This window comes from Mustelus asterias, chromosome 9 (genome assembly GCF_964213995.1).
Source record: "Mustelus asterias chromosome 9, sMusAst1.hap1.1, whole genome shotgun sequence".
Lineage (NCBI taxonomy): Eukaryota > Metazoa > Chordata > Chondrichthyes > Carcharhiniformes > Triakidae > Mustelus > Mustelus asterias.
Genome location: NC_135809.1, coordinates 88,338,523 through 88,366,253, shown reverse-complemented (window position 1 = coordinate 88,366,253; position 27,731 = coordinate 88,338,523). Strand labels below are relative to the sequence as shown.

General features: G+C 43.9%; 1 protein-coding gene across 1 annotated transcript in view; it reads left to right on the top strand.

Moving 5' to 3' along the window:
* Window positions 1-14,480: 14,480 nt before the first annotated feature.
* The window catches only part of LOC144498797 (triokinase/FMN cyclase-like), a 63,627-nt gene continuing 50,376 nt past the window's right edge, over window positions 14,481-27,731 (top strand). Inside the window, exons 1-4 of the mRNA XM_078220481.1 lie at window positions 14,481-14,585; window positions 18,235-18,424; window positions 22,144-22,254; window positions 26,538-26,719. Of these exons, the coding sequence (XP_078076607.1) occupies window positions 14,580-14,585; window positions 18,235-18,424; window positions 22,144-22,254; window positions 26,538-26,719 (489 nt within the window). The 5' untranslated portion in view covers window positions 14,481-14,579. The remainder of the gene's footprint in view (window positions 14,586-18,234; window positions 18,425-22,143; window positions 22,255-26,537; window positions 26,720-27,731) is intronic.

The window sequence follows — 27,731 nt, the reverse complement described above, 5'->3', positions numbered from 1 at the left end:
TGTAGAGGCTGGGGACGAGCTTGGGGCTGGGACAAGGCTGGCAAAGAAGAAGAGCACTCTGGGGGAGGATGACCTCACTGGGCCTGGAGGTCTGGAGTGCTTATACTTCAATGCAAGGAGCGTAGCAGGTAAGACAGACGAACTTAGGGCCTTAATGCTCACGAGGAATTTGGATGTGGTTGCGGTGACAGAGACTTGGTTGAAAGAGGGACAGGACTGGCAGCTGAATATTCCGGGGTACAAGTGTTTTAAGCGAGACAGAGGAGGGGCCAAAAGAGGTGGGGGAGTAGCAATATTAGTTGGAGAGCATATTACAGCGGTGCAGAGGGAGGACAATTCAGAGGGGTCGTGTAACGAGTCACTCTGAGTGGAGCTTAGAAACAGGAAGGGCGCAGTCACTATGTTGGGGGTGTACTACAGGCCCCCCAACAGCCCAAGGGAAGTGGAAGAACGGATATGTCAGGAGATACTGGATAGGTGCAGGAAAAATAGGGTTGTTGTCGTGGGAGACTTCAATTTCCCTGGTATAGACTGGAAATCGCTGAGAGCTGGGACTCTGGATGGGGAGGAATTTGTAAAATGCATACAGGAGGATTCTTTGGAACAATATGTAGATAGCCCGACTAGAGAGGGGGCTATACTGGACCTAGTACTGGGGAATGAGCCCGGTCAGGTCTTCAAAGTTTCGGTAGGGGAACATGTGGCAAATAGTGACCACAATTCTGTTAGCTTTAGGATAGTGATAGAAAAGGATGAGTGGTGTCCCAAGGGTAAGGTATTGGATTGGGGGAAGGCTAACTTTAGTGGGATTAGGCAGAAATTGGCAGCTCTTGATTGGGAGAGGCTGTTTGAGGGTAAATCCACATCTGGCATGTGGGAGTCTTTTAAGGAACAGTTGTTAGGGCTGCAGGACAGGCATGTGCCTATAAAAAAGGATAGGAAGGGTAGGATTCGAGAACCGTGGATAACCAGGGAAATTGAGGGACTGGTCAAAAAGAAAAGAGAGGCGTATGTTAGGTCCAGGCAGCTAAAAACGGAGGGAGCTCTGGAGGAGTACAAAGAAAGTGGGAAAGAACTCAAACGAGGAATTAGAAGGGCAAAAAGGGGTCACGAAATGTCCTTGGCAGACAGGATTAAAGAGAATCCCAAGGCATTTTATTCATACGTTAGGAACAAAAGGGTTGTCAGGGAAAGAATCGGACCTCTCAGGGACAAAAGTGGGGAATTATGCTTGGAGCCCAAAGAAGTAGGGGAGATCCTAAATGAATATTTTGCGTCGGTATTCACAAAGGAGAGGGATGTGTTGACTGGGAGTGTCTCGGAGGGGAGTGTTGAACCGTTGGAGAAAATCTCCATTACAAGGGAGGAAGTGTTAGGTTTGTTAGAGAATATAAAGACTGACAAATCCCCAGGGCCTGATGGAATCTATCCAAGGCTGCTCAGGGAGATGAGAGATGAAATCGCTGGGCCTCTGATGCAAATCTTTGTCTCATCACTGGACGCAGGTGAGGTCCCAGAGGATTGGAGGATAGCTAATGTGGTCCCGTTATTTAAGAAGGGTAGGAAGGATAACCCGGGTAATTATAGGCCGGTGAGCTTGACGTCCGTGGTGGGGAAGTTGTTGGAGAAGATTCTTAGAGATAGGATGTATGCGCATTTAGAAAGGAATGAACTCATTAACGATAGTCAGCATGGTTTTGTGAGAGGGAGGTCATGCCTCACTAACCTGGTGGAGTTTTTTGAAGAAGTGACTAGAATGGTTGACGAGGGAAGGGCCGTGGATGTCGTCTATATGGACTTTAGTAAAGCGTTTGACAAAGTTCCTCATGGTAGGCTGGTGCAAAAGGTTGGATCTCATGGGATAAAGGGGGAGGTGGCTAGATGGGTGGAGAACTGGCTTGAGCACAGAAGACAGAGGGTGGTAGTGGAAGGGTCTTTTTCCAGCTGAAGACCTGTGACTAGTGGTGTTCCGCAGGGCTCTGTATTGGGACCTCTGCTGTTTGTGATTTATATAAACGATCTGGAAGAAGGTGTAACTGGGGTGATCAGTAAGTTTGCGGACGACACAAAATTGGCAGGACTTGCAGATAGTGAGGAGCATTGTCAGAGGCTACAGAAGGATATAGATAGGCTGGAAATTTGGGCAAAGAAATGGCAGATGGAGTTCAATCCTGATAAATGCGAAGTGATGCATTTTGGTAGAACTAATGTAGGGAGGAGCTATACGATAAATGGCAGAACCATAAAGGGTGTAGATACGCAGAGGGATCAGGGTGTGCAAGTCCACAGATCCTTGAAGGTGACGTCACAGGTGGAGAAGTTGGTGAAGAAGGCATATGGCATGCTTGCCTTTATAGGACGGGGCATAGAGTATAAAAGTTGGGGTCTGATGTTGCAGATGTATAGAACGTTGGTTCGGCCGCATTTGGAATACTGCGTCCAGTTCTGGTCGCCACACTACCAGAAGGACGTGGAGGCTTTGGAGAGAGTACAGAGGAGTTTTACCAGAATGTTGCCTGGTATGGAGGGGCTTAGTTATGAGGAGAGATTGGGTAAACTGGGGTTGTTCTCCCTGGAAAGATGGAGGATGAGGGGAGACTTAATAGAGGTGTATAAAATTATGAAAGGCATAGATAGGGTTAACGGTGGGAAGCTTTTCCCCAGGTCGGTGGTGACGTTCACGAGGGGTCATAGGTTCAAGGTGAAGGGGGGGAGGTTTAACACAGATATCAGAAGGACATATTTTACACAGAGGGTGGTGGGGACCTGGAATGCGCTGCCAGGCAAGGTAGTGGAGGCGGACACACTGGGAACGTTTAAGACTTATCTAGATAGCCACATGAACGGAGTGGGAATGGAGGGATACAAAAGAATGGTCTAGTTTGGACCAGGGAGCGGCACGGGCTTGGAGGGCCGAAGGGCCTGATCCTGTGCTGTATTGTTCTTTGTTCTTGAGTTGTACTGCCAAATCTAGACCCCCCTGGTTGTCCAGAGGGATACAGGGAGGATCAAACAGAAAATGAAAGCATACAATAGGCACAAAGAACTAAGCACTGCAGATAGCCTAAATGAATGTAGGAAGTGTAGGGACAAGTAAAAAAAGGAAATAAGGAAATCAAAGTGAGGGCATGAAAATGATTAGCAACTTAAATAAAACCCAAAGGTGGCTTATCAATGTATTAATGGTCAAAAATTCGTTTAGGAAAAAGTGGGACCTATCAAAATGTGGCAGTGATCGGGGACTCAATTGTAAGGGGAATAGTCAGACGTTTCTGCGGACGCAAACGAGACTTCAGAATGATATGTTATCTCCCTGGTTCAAGGTTCAAGGATGCCTCGGAGCGGCTGCAGGACATTCTGGAGGGGGAGGGTGAACAGCCAACTGTCGTGGTGCATATAGGCAATAACAATATAGGTAAAACGGGATCAGGTCCTACAAGCTGAATTTACGGAGTTAGGAGTTAAACTAAAAAGTAGGATCTCAAAGGTAGTAATCTCAGAATGGCTACAAGTGCCACATGCGAGTCAGAGTAGGAATGTCAGGATAGCTAAGATGAATACGTGGCTTGAAAGGTGGTGCAAGAGGGAGGGATTCAAATTCCTGGGACATTGGAACCAATTCTGGGGGAGGTGGGACCAGTACAAATCGGACAGTCTGCACCTGGGCAGGACTTGGAACTGATGCCCGAGAGGGACTGTTTGCTAATGCTGTTGGGGAGGATTTAAACTAATGTGGCAGGGGGATGGAAACTGAGGGAAGTAAAGTGGGGACAGAAACAAAGGGCAATAAGGGGAAAAGTGGAAGGCAGAGAAACCAAAGACAAAAATCAAAAAGGGCCAGAGATTGTGGAGAACTCAGTGAATGGGTCCAGTGAGGCTAAGAGAAAAAAACACAGGGAGAGTGTACAAAACAGGATAGGACAGATGGTCTGAGAAAGCAAGGCCTCGAGCAAGATTAAACTGCATTTACTTCAACGTGAGAGGCCTGACGGGCAAGGCAGATGAACTCAAGGCATGGATGGGTACATGGGATTGGGATATTATAGTTCTTACAGAAACATGGCTAAGGGAGGGGCAGGACTGGCAGCTCAATGTTTCAAGGTATAGATGCTATAGGAAAGATAGAACAGGAGGTAAGAGAGGAGGGGGAGTTGTGTTTCTGATTAGGGAGAACATCATAGTCGTACTGAGGGAGGATATATCCAAGCATTTGCCCATTGAGTCTATATGGGTAGAACTGAGAAATAAGAAGGGAGAGATCACTTTGATAAGATTGTACTACAGGCCACCAAATAGTCAGCAGGAAATTGAGGAGCAAATGTGTAAGATTACAGATAGCTCCGAGAAAAATAGGGTGGTAACAGTAGGGGACTTTAACTTTCCCAACATTGACTGGGATAGCCATAGTATTAGGGGCTTGGATGGAGAGAAATTTGTTGAGTGTATTCAGGAGGAATTTCTCATTTAGTATGTGGATGGTCTGACTAGAGAGGGGGCAACACTTGACCTCCTCTTGGGAAATAAGGAAGGGCAGGTGACAAAAGTGTTAGTGAGGGATCACTTTGGGACCAGTGACCATAATTCCATTAGTTTTAAGATAACTGTGGAGAATGATAGATCTGGCCCAAAAGTTAAAATTCTAAATTGGGCTAAGGCCAATTTTGATAGTATTAGACCGGATCTTTCAAAAGTTGATTTGGGGTGTTTGTTGGCAGGCAAAGGGACGTCTGCTAAGTGGGAGACTTTCAAAAGTGTGTTAACCAGGGTTCAGGGAAAGCACATTCCTTTTAGGGTGAAGGGCAAGGCTGGTGGAAGTAGAAAACCCTGGATGAGTTGGGAGATTGAGGTTCTGGCCAAAAAAGCATGACATGCATCGGCAACTGGGATCTAGTGGATCCCTTGAAGAGTATAGAGGTTGTCAGAGTAGAGTTAAGCGAGAAATCAGGAGGGCAAAAAGGGGACATGAGTTTGCTTTGGCAGATAAGGCAAAGGAGAATCCAAAGAGCTTCTACAAATACATAAAGGACAAAAGAATAACTAGGGAGAGAGTAGGGCCTCTTAAGGATCAACAAGGTCATTTATGTGGGGATCAACAAGAGATGGGTGAGATCCTAAATAAATATTTCTCATCCGTATTTACTGTTGAGAAAGGCATGGATGTTAGGGAACTTGGGGAAATAAATAGTGATGTTTTGAGGAGTGTGCATATTACAGAGAAGTAGGTGCTAGAAGTCTTAAAGCGCATCAAGACAGATAAACCCCATGGACCTGATGAAATGTATCCCAGGACGTTGTGGGAGGCCAGGGAGGAAATTGCAGGTCCCCTAGCAGAGATTTTTGAATCATTGACAGCCACAGGTGAGATGCCTGAAGATTGGAGGGTAGCAAATGTTGTACCTTTGTTTGAGAAGGGCTGCAGGGAAAAGGCTGGAAACTATAGCCTAACTGAGCCAAATGTCTGTAGTGGGTATGTTGTTAAAAGGTATTCTGAGAGACAGGATCTACAGGCATTTATAGAGGCAAGAACTGATTAAGGACAGTGAGCATGGCTTTGTGAGTGGAAAATCATGTCTCACAAATTTGACTGAGTTTTTTTGAAAGGGTAATCAAGAAGAGGGCAGTGCAGTCAACATTGTCTACATGGACTTTAGCAAGGCCTTTGTCAAGATACCACATGGTAGGTTGTTGCATTAGGTTAAATCTCACGGGATCCAGGGTGAGATAGCCAACTGGATACAAAATTGGCTTGACGACAGAAGACAGAGGGTGGTTGTAGAAGGTCGTTTTTCAAACTGGAGAAGGCCTGTGACCAGTGGTGTGCCTCAAGGAACGATGCTGGGTCTCCTGTTATTTGTTGTTTATATTAATGATTTGAATGAGAAATTATGGGGCATGGTTACTAAATTTGCAGACGACACCAAAATTGGTGGCATAGTGGACAGTGAAGAAGGTTATCTAGGATTGCAAAGGAATCTTGATCAATTGGGCCAGTGGGCCGATGAATGGCAGATGGAGTTTAATTTAGATAAATATGAGGTGATGCATTTTGATAGGTCGAATCAGGGCAGGACCTACTCAGTTAATGATAGGGCGTTGGGAAGAGTTATAAAACAAAGACATAGAATCATACAGAATGAGGCCATTCAGCCCATTGATTCTGCACCAGCTACAATCCCACCCAGGCCCTATCCCCATAACCCATGTATTTGCCCTAGCTGGTCCCCCTGACACTAAGGGGCAATTTAGCGTGGCCAATTCACCTAACCCGCACATCTTTGGACTGTGGGGGGAAACCGGAGCACCCGGAGGAAACCCACGCAGACACGGGGAGAATGTGCAAACTCCACACAGACATGTGACCCAATCTGGGAATCAAACCCGGGTCCCTGGTGCTGTGAGGCAGCAATGCTAACCACTGTGCTGCCCCATATCCAGGAGTACAGGTTCATAGCTCCTTGAAAGTGAAGTCACAGGTGAACAGGGTGGTAAAGAAGACATTCAGCATGCTTGGTTTCATTGGTAAGAAGATTGAATACAGGAGTTTGTTCGTCTTGTTGAAGTAGTACAAGACATTAGTAAGGCCACACTTGGAATAATGTGTATAGCTCTGGTCTCCCTATTTTAGAAAGGATATCATTAAACTGGAAAGAGTGCAGAAAAGATTTACTAGGATGCTACTGGGACTTGATGTTTCGAGTTATAAGGAGAGGCTGGATAGTCTAGGACATTTTTCCCTGGAGCCTAGGAGGCTTAGGCGTGGTCTTATAGAGGTCTATAAAATAATGAGGGGCATAGGTAAGGTAGATAGCCAACATCTTTTCCCAAAGGTAGGGGAGTCTAAAACTGGAGGACATAAGTTTAAGTTGAGAGGGGGAGATACAAAAGAGTCCAGAGGGGCAATTGTTTCACTCAGAGGGTGGTGAGTGTCTGGACCGAGCTGCCAGAAGCAGTAGAGGCGGGTACAATTTTGTCTTTTAAAAAGCATTTAGACAGTTTCATGGGTAAGATCGGTATAGAGGGGTATGGGCCAAATGCAGGCAATTGGGACTAGCTTAGTGGTAAAAATCTGGGCAGCATGGACAATTTGGGCCGAAAGGCCTGTTTCCATGCTATAAACCTCTATCATGCATTTGAGGAGGTGAACAGAATATATTAGGGGTAGCTGGAGTGAGAGACCTTGGTGTACAAGTACACAGGTACCTAAAGGCAGCAGTTCAGGTAGACATGGTTGTAAAGAAGACAAATCTCCTTCATTGGCAGAGGTGTAGAAGATAAAAGTAAAGATATAATGTCAGAATTGTACAAAACACAGGTGAGGCCACAACTGGAGTATTGTGTGCAGTTCTAGTCACATTGCAGTAAGGACATAATTGCTCTGGAGAGAGTGCAGAGGTGGTTTACAGGAATGTTGCCAGGGCAAGAAAAGTGTAGCAATGAGGAGAGATTGGATAGGCTGGGGTTATTTTCTTTGGAACAAATGAGGTGTACAAAATTATGAGGGGAAGAGATAGAGTGGACAGGATGAAATTGTTTTCCTTGGCGGAGAATTCTAGAACTAGGAGACATAGATTCAAGATAAGTGGTAGTAGAGGTAGAGTGGACGTTTTTATGCAGAGGGTAGTGGGTGTCTGAAATTCGCTGCCCGAGTCGGTGGAAGCAGAGACCCTAAATTATTTTTAAAAGTACCGGAATCTGCACCTTAAGTGCTGTAAGCTACAGGTTTATGCGCCGGGTGTAGGAAGGTGGGATTAGCAAGGGCACCTGGGTGTCCTCATGCTGGCATGGACAAGATGGGCTAAATGGCCTCCTTCTGTAATGTAACCTTTCTATGGTTCTATGTATTTTCACTCAATTTACCTGTCTCAACTCCATATCCTTTCCGAGAAGTTTGTAAAAAATTATCAATCCAAAATTTAAAACTATTGCTGAGCTGGCACCTACTACTTTTCTGGGAAAGGGTTCCATACTTCTAACACCTTTGCATGTGGAAATACGTCCTGCCTTCTCTCCTGAATGTTCTGACTCTGATTTTGTTCCCCAGTCCTGAACTCCCCTGCCAGTGGATAAAGTTTCTATTTACCCTCGCAATTTCTGACAAAATTCTTAAAAGATCAATTAAATCGCCCTTAAATTTCTATATTCTAGAGAATACAAGCCTAGTTTATATCACCTCTTCTCATGGCGTACCCCTGTGAGCCCAGAGCCTGAATATTACAGTGCTGAATTGGCAGGCCCGGAAGCGAATGTAATGTCTGCCCCCACCTAACACAACAGTCGACTCCTCACTTGTTGGCCAGTTAACAACCAGCAGGCAGGAAAGGCACTCACTGAGAGAGCCAGCGCTGTCCAGGGAGCAAAAGTTGGGTTGGTTTTTCCACTAAGATTGCTGCAGACAGGGTTTTAAAAGGACAGTCTGTAATGAGCAATGATTCTGGGGATAATGAATGATTTTGGAATTGTGTGAATGGGCACTTCAGTGACAGCCAATCTCTGTTATCCTGCAGCACAAGCAGGACCAACTTGTTGAGGAATTTCAGCCTGAGGACAAAGACAAGCTATTGGCAATGGAACTGTACAAACGTACACAGCCCATTGTTTCTCTGTTAGAAAACAAAGGTAGTGTAAGGGGTTTATATTTGTATGGGTAAACATTAGGAATAAGGTATAGTTTTAAATGGGTTTAATTTAATGTTTCCATGCCTGGAATGATAAAAATCCATAGTTAGATTCATGCTGGATGAAGGTGTTTTTATGTGTGGGGGCTAGTTTCAATTCCCACTGTGATTCCATTCTGCTTCGAGAGGGCTACAGCATGAAAAGTAAAGAGGCCAGCAGAGGAATGTGGGCATTGTTTAACAACTGCAGACCCTTTAAAGGCTTTTTTGTTTGTAGCTTTAGCTGGATATATTGTAGCTGGGGATAGGACACAGAGGAGTGAACATCTCCCAACTTTGCCAAGAGAAACTGGACAGGGCAAGGGAGCTGCAAAGTTGCAAGTTTCCTTAGGAACAAGTTACAGTCCAGATAATCAAGGAATTTGGACAAAAAGAATGCTTTAAGACTGCTGAAGTTAAGAGAACAGAGACCAAGGTATTGTTCAGAAGAATTCAAGAAAGAGTAAAGAAAGCATTCTGATTTAAAGTGGGACAGTAAACTTCAGTGGTGAATCAAACATTTGATGCCATTTTACTCGAGTCTGGGAATCGAGAGTTGTGAACAATTTGTACAGCAGTCAAGACAAAGAAATCCTACAGGGGTTGATGTGAAACCTGGAGTGGATTCGTTGCTAAAAGTAGAGCGGAAACTTTGTTTAAAAGAGTCGGCCAGGATTCTCCCAAAAAAATTCAAAGTGCCGAATTTGCATAGAAACTGGAATTAATCCTGCTTTTTTTCCCCATGGGATTTTCAAAATGAATCTCTCACACTCTGTGCATCACAGAGTGACCGAATGTGAATCTCGATAAAAATCTGTGGGCGGGGCTTATTCCCGTTGCAGAGGCCGGCAGCATAGCAGCTGAGCAAGCCACTGCGTATGCGCCAATCTGTCAGAGCGGATATCGGCGCATGCACAGTAGCCCCGCACTGTCGGTCTCCCAATCGCTGGCCAGCTCGATCGCTGGCCAGCACAACAACCATGCATCATGGCCCTGATTCCCCCCACCGGTTCCTTCTGGACAACTCCGGGCCAGCCCCAACCACTGCCCTGCCAACAGTCCTGAACCCCCCCTCCCCACCGGCAGCCGCGCCCCCCCACCCCACCCCATGGCCAGCCTCGATCAGCCCTTCCTTCTGTCACTGTTCCCCATTGCAGAGTGGCAGCAGGACCACCCACCCCCACTGATCTCCCCTCCATAGGCCCTGCACCCCCTTCCCCCCCCCACCCCCGGTCCTACCCCCTTGGTACTGTCTGATGGCTGGTGGGCAGTGCCAAGGTGCCCCCAGGCATCGTCACATTGCTATTTAGGCAGTGCCAGGGGGCCAGGCTGGCAATCCTTGGGGCCACCCCCCTAACACCCGACATCCTGGGGACCTCTGTTACCCCCTTTCACTCCAGGAGGATCAGGCTGCCAGCTCCCCATTAGTGGGGAGCTGTTGTAAACCCCACAGGAGTAAAACACTCCTGGCTGGAGGGCTTGGGGGGGGGGAGTGGGGGGGGGAGCTGGTATGAAGGGGCTAATGAAATGAAAAATATGAAAATTTGAATTTACATATTTTAATCAGCTCCACGCCTATTTCTGGCACGGAGCTGGCAACGCCGAAATTCCAGCAGCCAGAGATGTGCCGAGGGCATGGCGCCCAGCTGAGAGGCTGCTAAACAGCCTCCACTTATGTCTCTTGGAGAATCGTCCCTGTCATTTGGAAAACATGGATTAGATTTTGGAATGCAAACCGCTAATGTAAAGTATTAATTGTGAGAGAAGATTTTATAACGTGTGTTGTGGAGTTTGGAAACTCTTATGTGACAATCATCTGGGGGAATTCTGAGAAGAAATCTAGAGACACTAACTTGGGTGCAGAACGGAATGTGTGTATTTGACCATATTCATGTCTTGTGCTTAAAAGGGAGTGTGTGTGTTAATAAGAACATTATAGCTTAAGATGTACTTTGTAAACCATGTTAATCTTAAAATCTCTGTTTAATTGTTAAATTAGAGGGGCAGTAAAGAAATATGGTATCATAATCCAATGTTTTCATATTTAGTCATTGTTTTTCTTCTTGTTAAAACAAATTAGTGGTCCTGTGAATCTGTTCCTCCACACTTTATAAAGAACAAGTATAAGTTATGAAGGCAGTGGGATGCGTGGGGGACGTCGGGGTCAATTTTCCAGGGTCACTCGCTCCAGCCTGGATTCCTGATGGTATGTTGAATCAAACGTGAGAGCCAAATCTGATTTCTTACCGGGCGTCAAATCTGTTGTGAGTCACCTACTCATTGCGCCTGTCCAGATCACATACTCAGAGTGGGCAAGAACCTGATCAGAACTAACTAATTTAATACATCTGAATACAATTAGTAAGCTGGAAATCTGAATCAAAGGCCTCCTGAAATGCTCCTGCCCCAACAGGAAGTTGCACAGGTGCCAATTAGTCCTGATCCTGACAATCAGGAACCAGGTGCCATGGACTCTGAGTGGAGGGGGAGGGGCAAGTAAGGACTGCTTTCAACTGTGCCCATGGATCTCTCTGCCACTGTCAAGCTGCAGAAGGGAGACCATCAAGGGACCTGTGGGTAAGGGGAAGGGGTTGACTCCAGGCTCTCCCTTGTTGTTGCCCTGCACAATGTGAAAATCACTCAGAATGGTGATTTCAGGCATCTGTTTTTTTATTATTGTCGGTGTTCTATGAAACCTTTGAATTGGCCTGGTCGCGTGAAAATCCCCGAACACATGGAAGTCTTCAAAATCATAGCAGCACTATTCTACAGTAGGGATTGCCCTCAGTTGATTTCAGAAGCCCTGGGTGGTACCAGAGCTTTTTGCTGTGACTTGAGTGACAGGAGTTGTCAGTTTCACCAGGAAGATCTCCTTGCTTTCTCTCATAAGCACCAAATAACTGCTTTGATTGACAGCTCCAGAGCAGATTAGCTTGGGTTTGTTTACACAAGGAATTGATAGTCCATTGAACTGCTAAAAGCTTTTCTGATTGGCAGCTTCAGAGCAGATCAAACCGTTCACTGTTGATACAATCAGTTCACACTCCTGGAGTGCTTTCTCTATTCACACTTGTTCTTCTAGCCCCAATTCTTAACACTGCAGTTTCCTCTCCCCCACCCCCCCCCCCCCCCCCCCCAGGTCTCTAAACCTTCCTAGAAAACAGATATGCATTCTAATACTACTTTTTCTCCTGATGGCTTTTCTCTTCTAGCCTGCAAAGCTTTTCACTGAATCCATAAGCTTCATATTATCTCTTTTTTCTTTCATTGTTTCTTTTTTACTCTGCCAAGCTTCAATAAAGTTAAAGATTTATTAGTCATAAGTAAGGCTTACATTAACACTGCAATAAAGTTACTGTGAAATTCCCCTAGTCGCCACAGTCCAGTGCCTGTTCGGGTCAATGCACCAAACCACCATGTCTTTCAGAATGTGGGAGGAAACCGGAGCACCCGGAGGAAATCCACGCAGACACAGGCTGGGGTTTTTATCTTTGAGATAGGAGGAGGCTGAGAGAAGATTTAACTGAAGTACATAAAATAATGAGGGGGCCTTGACAGAGTGGAAATGGAAGGACCAATTTCGAAAAAGTAGAGCAGTCGCTGGGGCATAGATGAAAAGTAATTGGATGCGATCCTATTAAATAAATTCTAAGTGCCAAAAGAGGGGAAAACGAGAGAGAATCACACCACTTTTTTCAGGACGCTGCAAGTCACAATCATATGGCCCTTAGTGCAACAAAAAAGCCCAGATATGATTCTCACCGGATAACTGGAACACTATCACCTGGAGGTTCCCCTCTATATCACTCACCATTCTGACTTGGAAATATTTCACCGTTCCTTCACTGTCACAAGGTCAAAATCCTGGAATTCCCTCCCTAACAACACTGTGGGTGTAACTTCACTTCAGGGACTGTAGCTGTTCAAGAAGGCAACTAACCACCACCTTCTGAAGGGCAAATAAGGATGGGCAATAAATGCTGGCCTAGCCTGCAGCCACATACTGTAAATAGATTTTTTAAATCTTGAACAGTTTTTCCTGAACAGTCTAATTTTTGTACACCATCCTTCAAATTATTTTTTAAGTTTTGTGACAACTGAGATAGTTGAGTTGAGAATATGGTCATCGAGGTTTTTTTGAACTGGGGCAATGTAATTAGAAGCTATAGAATCCTAGAATCCCTATGGTGCAGAAGCAGGCCATTCAGCCCATCGAGCCTGCACCAACTCAACTACTCACCCAGGCTCAACCCCTGCCCATCCTATCCCCGTAACCTCATGCATTTACCCCACTAATCCCCCTAATCCTACACATCTTGGAAACTAATGGTCAATTTATCATGGCCAATCCACCTAACCTGTACATCTTTGGAGTGTGGGAAGAAACCGGAGCACCCGGAGGAAACCTACGCAGACACAGGCTGGGGTTTTTATCTTTGAGATAGGAGGAGGCTGAGAGAAGATTTAACTGAAGTACAGAAAATAATGAGGGGGCCTTGACAGAGTGGAAATGGAGGGACCAATTTCGAAAAAGTAGAGTAGTCGCCGGGGCATAAATGAAAAGTAATTGGGTGCGATCCTATTAAATAAATTCTAAGTGCCAAAAGAGGGGAAAACGAGAGAGAATCACACCATTTTTTTCAGGAAGCTGCAAGTCACAATCTTGAGGTTGGAATTGAACCTGGGTCCCTGGTGGTGCGCCACCGTAAGAAGTTTAACAACTCCAGGTTAAAGTCCAACAGGTTTATTTGGTAGCAAATGCCACTAGCTTTCAGAGCGCTGCCCCTTCGCCAGGTGGAGTGGAGATCTGCTCACAAACAGGGCATACAGAGACACAAACTCAATTTACAGAATAATGATTGGAATGCAGTTTTTACAGATAATCAAGTCTTAAAGGTACAAACAATGTGAGTAACAGCGCAGAGTCGCTGAGCAGAAGCTGATAGCCAAGTTCCGCACACGAGGACGGCCTCAACCGGGATCTTGGGTTCATGTCACACTATCTGTAACCCCCACAGCTTGCCTGGACTTGCAGAATCTCACTGGCTGTCCTGTCTGGAGACAATACACATCTCTTTAACCTGTGCTCAATGCTCTCTCCACTCACATTGTTTGTACCTTTAAGACTTGATTATCTGTAAAAACTGCATTCCAATCATTATGCTGTAAATTGAGTTTGTGTCTCAGTATGCCCTGTTTGTGAGCATTTCTCCACTCCACCTGACGAAGGGGCAGCGCTCTGAAAGCTAGTGGTATTTGCTACCAAATAAACCTGTTGGACTTTAACCTGGTGTTGTTAAACTTCTTAACTGTGTTTACCCCAGTCCAACGCCGGCATCTCCACATCATGTGTGCCACCATGCCACCTATTTCAGGTTAATTTTGGAAATATCAATGGTCTGTTTGACCCCGTAAAAATCCAAAAGGCTCTTTTTCGTCATTTTTGTACTCTCCTGATTTTCATTTTAAAACTTACCATTTCCCTTCAACACGAGGACAGGAATATTGTCTGCACTTATTTATAGCTTAGACTACAGAGACCCTATAATGATTAATCTTCACACATTGGAAATAAGTATAATTTGTGACTTTTTCTTCCTGGGAGATTGTCAGCTCTGCTCGAGCTAAAAGCCCACGTGCAGCTGGACGCCCGCTGGGCTCCTCCTGGCGCTCGGGACATTTTCAAACTGGTTCCAGAATTCCAGCGCCAACCGTCAACCGGCCCGACCTTCCAGGCAGAGACTCCGCCCACACCCCGTCCGGGCCCCGCCTCCTCACCCCGTCCGGGCCCCGCCCCCTCACCCCGGTTCTTTTTGCCTCCCACTCTGTGTTATCTCATTCTCCTCCCCCGGAGAAAGAGCAGAAACTCGCAGATCGCCCGCACTGTTGGTTCGCCTGCGCTTGGTTTCACTGTCTGGTTGAAGGATGCACGTAAGAGCCGGGGTGGAGGGGGGATTATTGGGGTTTAACTGAGCCCAGTTTCGGGCGGGAGGGAGAGGGCGGGGCTGCCCACACAATGGGAAAAACACAGTACCTACCTGTGCTATAAAAGTGCGGCTGATCACAGGCTGGGGCTGGAAATGGTTTGGAAAAGATGTTGGTGGCTCGGGGTTAAATTAGAGCTGTGCAATGGTTTAGGGAGAAGGTCAGCAACCGCTGTTAATAAATGTTATGATGTGGAGATGCCAGCGTTGGACTGGGGTGAACACAGTAAGAAGTCTTAACAACACCAGGTTAAAGTCCCAACAGGTTTATTTGGTAGCAAAAGCCACTAGCTTTCCGAACAGGCTGTCCCTTTGTCAGGTGAATGCCCCTGACCGCTGAAGTGCTCCCCAACAGGAAGAGAACAGTCTTGTCTGGTGATTGTCGAGTGGTTTTCATTCATCCATTGTCGTAGCGTCTGCATAGTTTCCTCAATGTACCATGCCTCGGGACATCCTTTCCTGCAGCGTAACAGGTAGACAATGTTGGCCGAGTTGCAAGAGTATGTACCGTGTACCTGGTGGATGGTGTTTTCGCGTGAGATGATGGCAACGCTACGACAACGGATGAATGAACACCGCTCGACAATCACCAGGCAAGACTGTTCTCTTCCTGTTGGGGAGCACTTCAGCGGTCACGGGCATTCAGCCTCTGATCTCCGGGTAAGCGTTCTCCAAGGCAGCCTTCACGACACACGATAGCGCAGAGTCGCTGAGCAGAGACTGATAGCCAGGTTCTGCACACATGAGGATGGCCTCAACTGGGATATTGGGTTCATGTCACATTATCTGTAACCCCCACAACCTGCCTGGATGTGCAAAATCTCACTAGCTGTCCTGTCTGGAGACAATACACATCTCTTTAACCTGTGCTTAATGCTCCCTCCACTCACATTGTCTGTACCTTTAAGACTCACATTCCAATCATTATTCATGTAAATTGAGTTTGTGTCTTTGTGCCCTGTTTGTAATCAGAACTCCCACCCACCTGACGAAGGGACAGCCTGTTCCGAAAGCTAGTGGCTTTTGCTACCAAATAAACCTGTTGGAGTTTAACCTGGTGTTGTTAGACTTCTTACTGAATAAATGTTATACCAGGCTTCATTAGGGGCCTCAGTCTTGAGAAGGCCAAAAATGTCTAAGGCATTAAAATTTAAGTTTGAACTTCAGTTTTTAAATATTAACAAATCAAATCAATGAAACAGTTGAGAAGGTTGTTCTAGTAATACTGGCACCAGAGGATCCCAGTTCTGAACTGGTAAATGAAGACCAGTTATGAGCAGGTAGTCCAGTAAAAAGTGCCAGTAAAAGTGGCAATATTGCCAGTATTATTGTTATTTATCATGGAGTGCTGTTGTGTGCACCATATGGCTGGACACACTTATTGAAAATCTGGGAGGGTCTTCTTAGATATTGTAACGATTCATGTAGAGACCAACAGCTGTTGCCACAGCAACCTCTGCAAGACGTGCCGGATCATCGACACGGATGCCATCATCTCACGTGAGAACACCATCTACCAGGTACACGGTACCTACTCTTGCAACTCGGCCAGCGTTGTCTACCTGATGCGCTGCAGGAAAGGATGTCCCGAGGCATGGTACATTGGGGAAACCATGCAGACGCTACGACAACGGATGAATGAACACCGCTCGACAATCACCAGGCAAGACTGTTCTCTTCCTGTGGGGGAGCACTTCAGCAGTCACGGGCATTCAGCCTCGGATCTTCAGGTAAGCGTTCTCCAAGGCGGCCTTCACGACACACGACAGCGCAGAGTCGCTGAGCAGAAACTGATAGCCAAGTTCCGCACACATGAGGACGGCCTAAACCGGGATGTTGGATTTATGTCACATTATCAATAACCCCCACAGCTTGCCTCCTGGACTTGCAGGCTATCCTGTCTGGAGACAATACACATCTCTTTAACCTGTGCTTAATGCTCCCTCCACCCACATTGTCTGTATCTTTAAGACCTGGCTGGTTGTAGGGATTCGCATTCTAATCCGTATTCTGTAACTTGATTTTGTGTCTCTGTGCCCTGTTTGAGAGCACATTTCCACTCCATCTGACAAAGGAGCAGCGCTCCGAAAGCTTATGGTATTTGCTACCAAATAAACCTGTTGGACTTTAACCTGGTGTTGTGAGACTCCTTACTGTGTTCACCCCAGTCCAACGCTGGCATCTCCACATCATTTAATCACTTCACCATTGGTGGCTAAGCCTTCAGTTGCCTGGATCCTAAAATGTGGAGTTCCTTCCTTAAACTTCTCTGTCTCTCCTTTAAGGCACTGCTTAAAACTTATCTCTTTGACTTTTGTCATCTGACCTAATATCTCCTTATGTGATTCGGTGTCGCTTTTTAAAAATTCTTTCTTCAGATGTGAGCATCACTGACAAGGCTCGCATTTGTTGCTCATCTTTGTCCTTGTTCACTGCACAATTCCAAGCCACAGTATTTATATGGCTAGTCTAGTTCAGTTTCTTATCAATGGCAACCTCTAGAATATTGGTGGTAGTAGACTCAGCAATGCTAATTGATTCCATGGAAAAATTATTAGATTCTTTCTTGTCGGAGATGTTAATCGTCTGGTACCTGCCATGATCAGCCTAACCCCGAATGCTGTCCAGGTCTTGCTGCATATGGTTAGTATCTGAGGAGTCGCAAATGGTACTGAACACTGCAATAACCAGCAAACATCTCCACCCTGCTCCTGTGAAGTGCCTTGGCATATTTTATTGTGTTAATGGTGCAGTATAGGTTCTTCCCATTCTCTCAAGTCTAGGAAAGCATTGTTGCCTTTACCTATGCTTCCATTTCTTGTGACTCATTAATCATGTCTGCTGGACTGTTCTCTACCTCATCCACTGGTCACCATCACAAATTACATTCTGTGTGACCAACTCTCTTGCTTTTTGACTCCAAGTTGCAAGTTTGATTGCAACATTTGAAGCAACCAAAACTTTTGCCAACTTTGGCAAAGTTGAGGTCAACATTGAATTTCAATATTCTCCTAGCCAAATTCACTAAAAACAGATGATTGGATCATGTAACTGACTATTGGCTGTTTATGAAATATGCAATGCACAATTTGACTGCCACATTTTGCTATATAACAACAGTAACAACACTTCAGACGTCATCATTGGTTATAAAGTGCAATGTAAATCCTGTGGATGTGAAGCGGACTACCTATTTCTAAATGTCACATTTTTCTTGTTAAAAATGTGACTATTGTAGTGAAAATAAATAAAAGCTTCCATTGCAGGCAATACACTAAAATATAACCAATATAATAACCAATATAAGGGCTTAAACAGGAGGTTTTTAAACTATTTTCCTCATAATGCAAATGATAAGCAAGAATTTTCCACACCAAACAGGGTGAAAGGTTGAATGAGGTGTTGATTCAGCAGGACACATAACTTTAATTGAATTTTATTTGAAGGCAGAGTTTCAAAATGTGATTTTTTTCCCCCCATAGGCCTGCAGATAGCACTTGTAAAAATCAAAAATGTATTATTGGAGAGAAGGCACACTGTGAGCTACAACACCGAGTAAAAGAATCAACAAAATACAAATTAATTTTTTGTTGCAGCATTCAAAGAAGCTGATAAACTCTGTACACAATTGTGTTGATGATGCATTGGATGGACTCGTGGCCTGCAATGTAGGAATGCAGCTGCTACAGGGACATCGGATAGTAATCAGGTCTGACCTGAAGAACATCAAAGGGAAAGTGGCCTTGCTGTCTGGAGGAGGATCGGGTCATGAACCTGCTCATGCAGGTAATGTTACTCAGGCTTGATTCCAGTAGATTTCTGGAAGATTTTTAACCCTTTGGCTAATCATTGATAGGATGCTGGGTAAAACACTCTGGTTGAGTTGCTAATACTTTTACTATTGAGTCATGAGGTTTTGGCCTCAATCTCCCAAAGTCTGAAACATTAGGGACTGTTATTGTGTTAAAGATGCCTCTCTTCTACATGCACTGTTAAATTAAGGCCTTCTCTATCTGTTAAGGTGAAAGTCAAAGATCCCTTGATTCAGTTTTTCGTTGCGAGTGGATGAGGGCAATGCAGTGGACTTTCAAAAGTGCCATATTTTAGTCTTGCCTTTTTGTGAACTTGAAGCCTGTGGAATAAAATGAGCACTGACAAAATGGATACTAAATTAACAAAGAGATAGAAAGCAGATTTATGGTGAATGGTATATTTCAGAATGGAGTTCCCCAAAGTTTAGTCCCTGGACCACTGCTTTTGATGAATATTAATGACTTTGACTTGTAGATTCAGGGCATTACTTCAAAATTTACAATGAAGTAACAGTGAAGAGCATAGTAACAAACTTCATGAGGACATAGACAGGTTTTTGGAATGGGCAAATACATGGCAGATGGAATTCCGGCCTCAGGTCACTGTCGGTGCGGAGTTTGCACTTTCTGGGCCTGGGTAACCCACACTGGGCCTGGGTGGGATTGTGGACAGTACATACTTGATGGACTGAATGGCCTCCTTCTGGACTGTAGGGATTCTATGATTTTATGATCCTATGATACAACAGAGAAAAGTAAAGATACATTTTGGTAGAAAGAATGAGGAAAGATGATACATACCAAATGGGATCATTTCAAAAGGGGTGCAAGGGAGACTTGAAGGTGTTTGTGCACAGATCTTTGAAGCTCAACCAATCCACGCTGGTGACTTTACCCCAAATGAGCCTCCATTCTTCCTTCTCGTGCAATACTTGTCAGTACAAATCTCTATTCCCTTCTTCAACTGCTTATCTAACTTCCTCTTTAATGTATTTATTCTTTTTGCCTCAACTACTTCCTCGATAGTGAGCCCATATTTCCATCACTCTGAAAAGCAATGTTTTTCCTGAATTCCCTGTTTGATTCCCGATTGAATGTCTTATATTGATGGTCTCCAGTTTTGCTCTTCCCAAAAAACAAAAATACTCTTCTTTCTGCTGTTAAAACCTTTCATAATTGCACAGACCTTTTAAAGATGACTCCTCAACCTTTCCTTTTCAAGAGAAAAGAGGGCAAGCCTGTTTATCCTTCCTTGAGATTTCATTCTTGTAACTCTTTTTTGCACACTCTCCAGTGCCCCATATCCTTTTTTAATTTGGTAACAAAACTGCACACTACTCAAAGTGTGGTCTAACCAAGGTTCATTACATGTTTCAAATAACTTTACTACTTTTCAATTCAATCAGATTAATGTTTGTTTTAATTCCATCATCGCCTTATTGACCTGCATCGCATCATGTCATGATTTGTGTATTTGTTTATCCCAGATTCCTTTGCTCCTCTACCTTGTTTAGATTCTGAGGCCAATTCTTTCTAGGCCCATGGGGCTGTGAGGTAATTTAGAAAGAGGAGGTTCAGGTCAGCTCACTGGTGCATTTTGCATCCAAGCGCTTTTACAGAGATGGATTAGCAGGTTCAATAGCAGCTTACCTGGCAGTGGCAGGAATCCAACTGAAGATGATAATAAATCACTTATCTTCAATTTTGCAGGCTGCAAGCAGGCAGGTCATTGTAGCCACTTCATGGAGACTGATACCCCCTTTATTGTTTGTCCTGCTGCAATGCAAACTTCCCTCCCGCTGAAGGTGCCTTCAAGCTGCGCTGTTGCTCCTGCTGATGGCCAGGCATCGCCCTCACTGCAAAGGCAGGCAGCAGCCCTACCCATGGGCTTTGCTGAATGTTGTCCTTGCACTTGAACTGAGCTGCCATCCTTAATTGGCTACGGCTCCTGGAGATGTCTTCTAATTGCCGCCTCTGAGAAGGCCACATCCATTGTTCCACCACGGCCATTTTTAGGTTCCCGTCCTGGAATTCACATTAATGTTGGAAACATGATCCATTCAGGAAAAATCAGTTCTTAGTTTCAAAGTAATATGTGATTTCTTTATTTTTCTTAGCAGAATGTTATATCTGACATTTAACCATGTTGAAATTAATTTGCTAATTATATGCCCATTTTTCAAGTTTATTAATGTCTGGTAATTTATTGAAAACTTCCTCACTATCCCACCCAATTTAGTTTCCTCCTCAAATTTAGAAATTATGTCTTTGATTCCAAAAGTCTAAATCATTAATATAAGTTGTTAACAGCTGTGCTTCCAACACTTCCCACTTCCCAGCTTCTTCCACTCTGAATAGCCACCCTTCACCCGTACTTTCTGCTTTCAGCTATCCACTCTGCTAATTGTCTCTGATTCCATATACTTTGGTTTCATTCATTTGTTGATATTATTAACTCCTATTGGAGTTCTAGATCTGTTTCATACAGTGCATTAGTTTTGCTTACACTCTCTGTTGCTGTGTCAGTGTTGAATGAGGTTGGCTAATCTCCTTGGAAGGGATGTAGAAGGTAGTAATGGGAGAGTGTGAACTCAATGAAAATATACTGAAGAGTACAGATGAATGGAGAAACATGTATTTGAAATTCACATCATTCCCTGTGAAGTGAGAGTGCCGGTAGAAAGACCATTTTAAAAGTTCTCATTAGCATTTTGTGTTTTATGAATAGAAGCACAGCACAGAAGAACGAGTGAGTCACAATAGTGTTTTTAAACTCTAATGATGAGGCCACAGTTGGAGTATTGTCTGTAGTTTTGCACATTCCATTCGAGAAAAGACTTGAAAATTGTTCCACTGGAGCAAAAAAATGGAGATTTAGGAGAGCTAGGAATGAGGGGTTATCAGTTTGAAGTTCTAATTGAAAGTGGAAAGAGAGAGAGATAACTCAGGAGCATTTTTTAAAATGAGAAAATTGTAGTAACAGTGATAAGGCAAGGGATGGAGTCAGCTGGACACTGAACTAGGTGACTTCAATGTTCCTGTAATTGATTTGGAGGAAATCCTGGCTGATCTATGATTTTATATAGGATGAGGTCATTTGATGCTGGTGGTGCTGGAATTGAGGATGCTAAGGAGAGGTTGTCAGCATAAATGTGGAAGCTGAGTCCCAGTCTCTGGATAATGTCACCAAGAGGCAACATGAAAGTAAGTAAAATTAAGAGCCCAGGCATGAGAAAAGAAGCAATCTTAAGATTTGCCAGCAACATTGTAACCAATAAGAGTGGAACTAAATGTGAGTAGTCTCAGAAGTGGGCTACAGAATAGAGGCACTAAGGATAGTTCACCGAATAACACAAGGAAATGTGAACACAGGCATGTAGCAATCAAAATTTCAGTAGAAGCTTCTGGTAACTTAATTGGTGTGGTGATTGTCCCTTTAAGGGCAACACAACTTATCGTTTAAGTTCACGCATTAGGAATGAGCAAAGCTAAATTTGCAGTTACCATCACTTTGGAAATGAATTAAGACTGCTGACATACATGAAGACATATCCAAACAGGAATCAGCAACTTCAGTGTTGGAGAAAAGAGAATTAGAGGAGTAAAGAAGAAATGGGTTCTTCAAGGTTTTTTTCTTCTATTCAAAAATTGCCATGGGCTTTCTAATGTTCCTCTAATGTATCCTCTTTCTAGGATATGTTGGAGTTGGGATGTTGACCGGTGCCATTGCAGGAGATGTCTTCACTTCTCCGCCAACTGGAAGTATCTCAGCTGCGATCCGAACCATGGACAGAGCAGGAGCAAGTATGACCTTATGTAAAATATGGCTGGCACAGCGGTTAGCACTGCTGCCTCACAGCACCAGGGACCCAGGTTCAATTCCGGCCTCGGGTCACTGTCTGTGTGGAGTTTACACTTTCTCCCCGTGTCTGCAAGGGTTTCCTCCGAGTCCTCCGGTTTCCTCCCACAGTCCAAAGTTTGCTGGTGAGGTGGATTGGCCGTGCTAAATTGATCCTAATGTCAGGGGGATTAGCAGGTTAAATGTGTGCGGTTACGGGAATAGGGCCTGGGTGGGCCGGCTTGATGGGCCAAATGGCCTCCTTCTGTACTGTAGGAATTCTATGATTCTATGAAAATATGAAACTACAGAACAGAGCGTGAGAAGCTGTGTTGGTGCTGCCATCTCCCATGAACGGTTTTCAGTTATGCAAAATAAAATTCGATGAGTTGATTTTTGCAATCACCATGTTTGAATATATTTACCCCATCTGTTTTAAGACATAGGTTCCAGGAATACCTTCTCAGCTAACCAGCAGCTGGCGTCCTCCTGGGCCTCTGTGGGTACAGAGAATGAGGTACTCCAGTGATTTAAAAACAAAGTTAAATTCCCAGTTACCATGACTCTTTTCAGCACAATGAAACTTGAATGGAGCTCCCTATTTGGTATTAGATACTTGTGACGAATATCTAGTTCATGGTTCATGTTAATATTTTAGAGGTGATGTTTAGTTCTGGGAAGATTAACGTTTAACTGTAGAAATTGGGATAAATGTAACTAAAGCAGCTTGGAATCCATATACTTAAACCGTTGGGGCCATGTTGACTTGGGATTAACAGCTAGGAAAGTACGAGCCATCAACAGCAGGTAGGTTTACTTAGCTAGAGAAATTATAAAGTTGGGACAATTGGTTAGAGGTCAGTTTAAGGGTAGACCAAAGCAGGCTATGTGTTATGGAAATGGATGGAACTCAAGAAGGTTCTCATGTTTGAGTTTATCAGTGTGTTTGCTGTGAGAGCTATGATGTAGAGATGTGGACTCGCCTGAGAAGGAGCAATGCTCCAAAAGCTCTTGATTCCAAATAAACCTGTTGGACTTTAACCTGGTGTTGTGGGACTTCTTACTTTGCTGTGAAAGTGTGTAATCTGCAGCCCGGGAGGAGCTTAAACTAAAAGGGTGCAACTGTTTGCAAGCTCCAGGCAGTTAGGGTGCAGAAAAGCCCTGGGAGCCATTCAGTGCAACTGAGAGTTGCAATTTTTAAAAATGTGTTTACAGGATGTGGCTGACTGGACCATAATTTTGGATCTTGAGTGATTTACAGCTCAAAGAGTAGCCCTGAGGAGCAGAGAAGGTGGAAGAAGGATGCTTGTTCAAGGCTGGAGGCAGTTAATCCCCAGGAGCAATTCATAGTTTGCTGCAGTTGGGAGACTGAAGTTCAGAGAAACCTAGTGCCAGTTTAGTGAAGCTAGCAGTCTGCGGAAGAGTTCAAAGTGCGCCAGTATTTAGAGGTGGGAGTGCAGCTTTGTGAATCCCGTGGAACGCAGTCCCAGGAAAGTGGATTAAACCATTGGAAGGTGAAAGATTGTTGAAGCAGTGCAAGTTGGACCAACTTTTGACGGAATTCAGAAGCTGCTAGACCTTTAAAAAAACGAGAGTTCATGGTCATCTTGAGGGAGACGTAAATTTAGCACGACCTTATGACCCACGGTGGTCACTGACATCTGGGTGGGTTGCTGAGAAATCTGTGGAATCTGTCTTGGTTGCTTGTTTTCCATTTAACATGCAGTGTGGTATGTTCGACTATAGTTTGCTTATTAATTCATAGTTATCGCATGTTAATTCTGAACGTTAGGGTATAAGATAGGTAATGTAAATTATTTTTCTTTTCTGACTTTGTATAGTCATGTTTATTTAGCTTGTTTAAAACCATAGAAGTTTGAGGTGCCATTCTCCTGGTGAATAACTAGGGATTTCAAAATTTGCCTAGTTTACACAAAATGTTACTGGTCCCTAGCCACATCAAAACATACACCAAAGGCTCTCAGATAACCTTTTAGCCTTAAACATTTTAACATATAAAAACTGTGCAGAATGCAGTGTGTTCATCTTCTGTTTTGCACTGTGCATTCCATCCACTTATCAGGAGTGTGTATAATGGATGCTCCAGCTGTAATGGTACTCTGTAAGGACTTTTAGGCGATTTTTATTTCCAGTTTTGAAGCATGCTTTCAGGACTGGCTTTTGTCATTATTCTTTGCAATAACATTTTCCAAATAGTTATTCAGGAACATAGGAACAGGAGTAGGCTATTGAAGCCATCAAGCCTATTCTGTACTTCAATTACAAGGACGATGGCCGATCTGTATTTTAACTCCATCTACATGCTTTAGTTCCATAACCCTTAATACATTCTCCTAACAGTATATATCAATCTCAATTTTGAAATTTTCAACTGAGATCCTGTCTGGCCTCTTGGGTGGATGTAAAATATCCCATTACACTATTTTGCAGAAGAGCAGAGAATCTTTCCCAAGTATCCTAGTTAATGTTTATCTATCAATCAACATCCAAAAATAAATTGTATTGTCATTATCACATTGCTATTTGTAGGAGCTTTCTATACCCAAATTAGGTGTTGTGTTTCTTACTCACAAAAGTGATGACACTTCAAGAGCACTTCATTAGCTGTAGGGAGCTTTGAAATGCTGATTGTGGAAGGCACTCTACAAATGCAAGGCCTTTATTTTCTACCTTATCAAATCCTTTGGTCATCTCAAGCACCCTTGAATTTTCCATATTCAAGACAATGCAAGCCTAGTCATGCAACCTATCCTCATTTAAGTCTTTTAGCCTTTCTGGTGAATCTGCACTGCACCCTTCCCAAGGGCAATATAACCTTCATGAGGTATGAGTGCAGTACTCCAGTTCGGATTTGACTGAAGCTCTGAACAACTCTAGCATAACTTCTATCCAATAGTATTCCAGCCCACTTGACATAATGGCCAACATTCATTCCATTTGAATTATTTTTGTATCTGTCAACCAGTTTTTTGTGATAGCTGTACTAGGATCCCTAAGTGTTTCTGCTCATCCACAGTTCCTATATTTTCGCTATTGACCAAAGTTGTTTACTAGTATAAGTAGAACTCTTGTCATTTACAGGGATGTGCAAGTCTGATATTTTATCAAATACAGCATTAAAACCACCCAGTGTTTGTCAATAGTTTTATCATTTCATAGTTTTACCCAGTCTTTTGTGGTCAATTTCTGCCTTATACAGAAGTCAGCCTTACCCAAGTTTAAAATCTTAACTTATCCTTCTCCCTTTCAAACCAAGTATGGAATATAATGGTTATTATTGGCTAGCTGTTCCTTACTCTTGGATTATTTGCTGGGTCAGGCTTGTTAATGGATCTAAGATGGTCTGTTTCTTCATTGCTTTAAATTTCAAGGAACCTTTCTGATACAACAGCACGCAATGTTTACATGGCACTTAAATAGTTGATTTTTTTCCTGCTGAAACATCAGAAAGCCAACCATAATTCAATTATTTGGAAGGTATCAGTTAAACATTAAAGTTGAAAAAAAGGAGACATGTAAAATGAACTTTAATTTGATTTGGGGAATGAGGATCCAGGTGAAGAATTGAAATGGTAGAAAATGGAAGAAAGCAAACTAGGAAAGTCATCAAGTACCATTACTTTTATTTATTTTATTTATTGAATGTGGGCATCACTAGCATTTATTGCCCATCATAATTGCCCTTGAGAAAGTTGTGATGAGCCACCTTCTTGAATTGCTCAAGTCTTTGTGTTGTTACACCCAGAATCCAGGATTTTGATCCAGTAACCATGAAGGAACAACAACATTCCACCAACTATGGCTACATTTCACGGTGTGCTTAACTCAGAGTAACAGGGGAGATCTGGCTTCATGGGATTAGGCTCAGCAGGGATCCAGTTTAGGATGTGTGCTTTCTGCTGCAAGAGTACTTGTAAGAACTTGAAGCATTGGTATGACAGTAAAAGACTGAGGCAGTCAACTTTCCACCACCACACTCTTCCAGGCCAGTATCAATTGCATATCAGCCAATGGACAAACAAGTAACATCTTACAGTCACTGCTTGATCACCTTTTTTCCCCTGGATCAATGTCCATTTTTTGATTATGTTTCTGTGAAGAGTTTTGGGACATTGTAACTACCTTCATTAGGTAATGTCTGGCCTGGGCAACTAATTGGTCGGTAGTTAGATTCAAAACAAGCAATTGTGACACTTTGTTTAAAATGTTCTATTTGTGCTTTCTCCAGCTGGTGTGCTACTGATTGTGAAGAACTACACAGGGGATCGACTAAACTTCGGCTTAGCTCTAGAGGAGGCAAAAGCAGAGGGAATCGCTGTGGAGATGGTCATTGTAGCTGATGACTGTGCCTTCACCACGCATAAAAAAGCTGGGAGGAGGGGTCTGTGCGGTACAATACTCATACACAAAGTAAGTCTGATATATAAAATTACTGAGGTGAAGGACTGGAAATGTGATGTTTTACAGAGAGATCAGCGTCATATAATTACCAATAAGATTAATAGTAAACAAAATTCGCAGGCCCAGCTGGCGTGCATTCCTGCATAGAAAGACTCCAATTGTCTGGATGAGTGCAGCTCCAACAACACTCAAGAAGCTCAATGCCATCTAGTTGGGGCGGCACGGTAGCACAGTGGTTAGCACTGCTGCTTCACAGCTCCAGGGTCCTGGGTTCGATTCCCGGCTCGGGTCACTGTCTGTGTGGAGTTTGCACATTCTCCTCGTGTCCGCGTGGGTTTCCTCCGGGTGCTCCGGTTTCCTCCCACAGTCCAAAGATGTGTGGGTTAGGTTGATTGGCCAGGTTAAAAATTGCCCCTTAGAGTCCTGGGATGTGTAGGTTAGAGGGATTAGTGGGTAAATATGTAGTGATAAGGGGGTAGGGCCTGGGTGGGATTGTGGTCGGTGCAGACTCGATGGGCCGAATGGCCTCCTTCTGCACTGTAGGGTTTCTATGTTTCTATGTAGTTCAATTGATTGGCAACCCTTCCACAAACATTCATTCCTTCTACTACTAACACACAGTGGCAGCAGTGTGTGCCATCTACAATGGTGAAGGGCAATGTAGGCTAACAAGTGGGCCCTCACAAGTGGTCCTCCTCCTCAGTAGGCTGTAATATTGAAATCGGGTTGTTCACTAAATATGATCCCAAAAATAAGACTAAATACATTAATGTGCACTGAATATTTCATAATGAGTTATAGAAAATGCTTACTTATTTATACATTAATAGAACTCTCATCAACTTCAAATGGTAAGAACAAAAGAAATATTTACACTTTGGACGCAGAGGAGGCACACGCCTCTCGCAGTCAGTGCGATGTGCAATCCGCATGATTGCCCTTGATTTACATGGGTATCAATTCAGTCATATCAGTATGAAAAAAATTACGTGGGTGGAAATCAGCAGAATGTGGCAACCCT